This window comes from Merops nubicus, unplaced genomic scaffold (assembly GCF_000691845.1).
Source record: "Merops nubicus isolate BGI_N331 unplaced genomic scaffold, ASM69184v1 scaffold25468, whole genome shotgun sequence".
Lineage (NCBI taxonomy): Eukaryota > Metazoa > Chordata > Aves > Coraciiformes > Meropidae > Merops > Merops nubicus.
Window position 1 is genome coordinate 337 of NW_008625468.1, and position 2,202 is coordinate 2,538.

Below are 2,202 nucleotides of genomic sequence, written 5' to 3' on the forward strand. Positions count from 1 at the left end.
AAGGGAAAAAAAGGAGGAAAAAAAATAAGGCGGGGGGGTTGGGGGGGCAGAAAATCCAGTTCGTCTTGAAGAAACTGAGCCTCATTTATTAAAGTGAGCGCTGGTTGTCGAGGTAATAGCAGACATAAGGTCCATCCTTTGTACGGGAGAGTAAACATGACAAATGGGGCAGAGCTTGGCGTGATTAAAGATGAAACAAGGATCCATCTTAGCCAAATCTGAAAACTACTATCTACAGCCTTCTTTTAATGGAAGAGAGGCACAACAGCACGGCTCTGCTTTGTTGCAGCTGAGTCTCCCTCTGTTCCCCCTATAAATAATGAGTACCCCTCCTTCCCTCGCTGAAAACAAAAAAATATCATGTGTTCCCTACATACACACAACCTCACAGCCACAAACACACTCCATCCATCCATCCATCCATCCATCCATCCATCCATCCATCCGAGGAATAGTTATAGGCTGGTGGCTGGTCCATGGGATCGGTTTTGAGATCCTCCTTGTGGGATCTGCAGGCTGGCAGAGGAGCTGGAAGAATTAGACCTGATCTTGGTATTGGGTAACTTGTGGTCTTTTTTCCATTTCATCCTCCTGTTCTGGAACCAGATTTTGATCTGGCGCTCGGAGAGGCAGAGGGAATGGGCGATCTCCACCCTGCGCCTCCGGGTGAGATAGCGGTTATAGTGAAATTCCTTCTCCAGCTCCAGGACTTGCTGCCTGGTGTAGGCTGTGCGAGAGCGTTTCGGTTCCCCTCCTGAGTAATTGGGGTTTACTGAACAAACACAAAGGAGGAAAAAAGAAAAAAGGAGGAAAAAAAACAAAAAGGGGAAAAAAAAAAAAAAGCAGAAGAATTACTGAGCTGTTCCTTTAACGGGTCCCTTCCCCCCCACCCAAAAAAAAAAGCATCACACATTCTTTTGGTGGGGGGATATACTAAAAAAAAAAAAAAAAAATAGACCGCAAACCTTCTAAAAATATCCCCAGAACCTATCTCCAAATCTCCACCTCCATCCTCGTTGCTTGACGTGTATTCCTGTCCAAACGTTTTTATAAGGTCCCCCAGACACATTTTCCGTGCCCTCTACGTGTGTCTGTACACAGATATATACACACGCTTCTGCTCGGACATCTATTATCCCTAAATCTTTAAAGTTCCCCCCCCCACATACGTGCAAACGGGCAAACACAGACACTCCTTTTTATTAAATATCACACTTAAAAAAAAAGAAAGGGGGGGAGGGGGGAAGAGGGAAAATAGTAAAAGTTTACTCAACCCGCCACTTAAATACAAATTACGAAAACATAAAACTTAACTTATGAAGATTCAACAGCCATAAAAAGAAGAAAAAAAAAAGAAAGAAAGAGAGTAGCCTGCAAGAAATTGGAGGAGGATGGTAACAGAGACTTCAAAGGCACATGGCCAAGCAGAGCAATAAAAATTTATGGAGGATGTAATTATACCGCTCTGCAAACAGGCGATCGTAAATCTCCACGAATGGTTATTTTACAACTGGTGCAATAAGATTTCTACAAGACTTTGAGGTGCTACTCAGTATAAAGCAAAGCCACTTTAGTTCACTTACCCGTGCTTACATGGACTTTTTTCATCCAGGGGTAAACTACCGGCTCTTTGCAAGAGGAATTGGAAGGGCTTTGGTTCAGAGAGTTTTGGCTGCAGGAGGGTGGTGGGCTGGGGGTGACCGGCTCGCAGGGCTGGTTTGGCTCAGAGAGGTGGCTCTGCAGTCCGGCCGGAGGATGGACATGACCCCGGGGGGATAACACCGCTGCTTGGTGGCCGGAGCTCTGACAGGACGCGTAGAGCTGCTCCTTGCAGGCTGACCGCGGCTGGTACATCGCTTCATGTTGGAAAGTGCTCTCTCGCCTCTGGCTGCTGTAATATTCCGGCGAGTGATTGGGAAGGTAATCGCTGTGGGAATACTCTTCACAGGGTGGGAACTTGGGGTCCACATAGTTGGAGTTGATCAAAAACGAGCTCATGGCCATTAATTTCTTAGAATTGCACACACGAAAAAAAAAATATATATATATGTATCTCTCCTAAAATTTATTCCTGTCCCCCCCTTTACTCGTTTTCCTGTTTCGTGAAACCCTCCTACTTACTGTCAAGTGAACAAAGTTGGAGTCCATGTGACAGCGCGGGCCAATGGCGAGGTGCCCTGCGATCCCCGGATAAGGAAATCT

The 2,202-nt window shown here is 45.9% G+C and overlaps 1 protein-coding gene across 2 annotated transcripts; it reads right to left on the reverse strand.

Moving 5' to 3' along the window:
* Positions 1 to 392: 392 nt before the first annotated feature.
* HOXB4 (homeobox B4) lies at positions 393 to 2,202 on the reverse strand. Of its 2 annotated transcripts, XM_008945697.1 has the most exons (3): positions 2,122 to 2,148; positions 1,584 to 2,010; positions 456 to 772 (listed from the first exon to the last, which is right to left on the reverse strand). In XM_008945697.1, exons 1-3 carry the CDS (start codon positions 2,146 to 2,148, stop codon positions 456 to 458), a joined length of 771 nt encoding a protein of 256 aa, XP_008943945.1. The 2 variants fall into 2 exon arrangements, with proteins under 2 accessions (XP_008943946.1, XP_008943945.1); XM_008945698.1 differs by having other exon boundaries at positions 393 to 772; positions 1,584 to 2,202.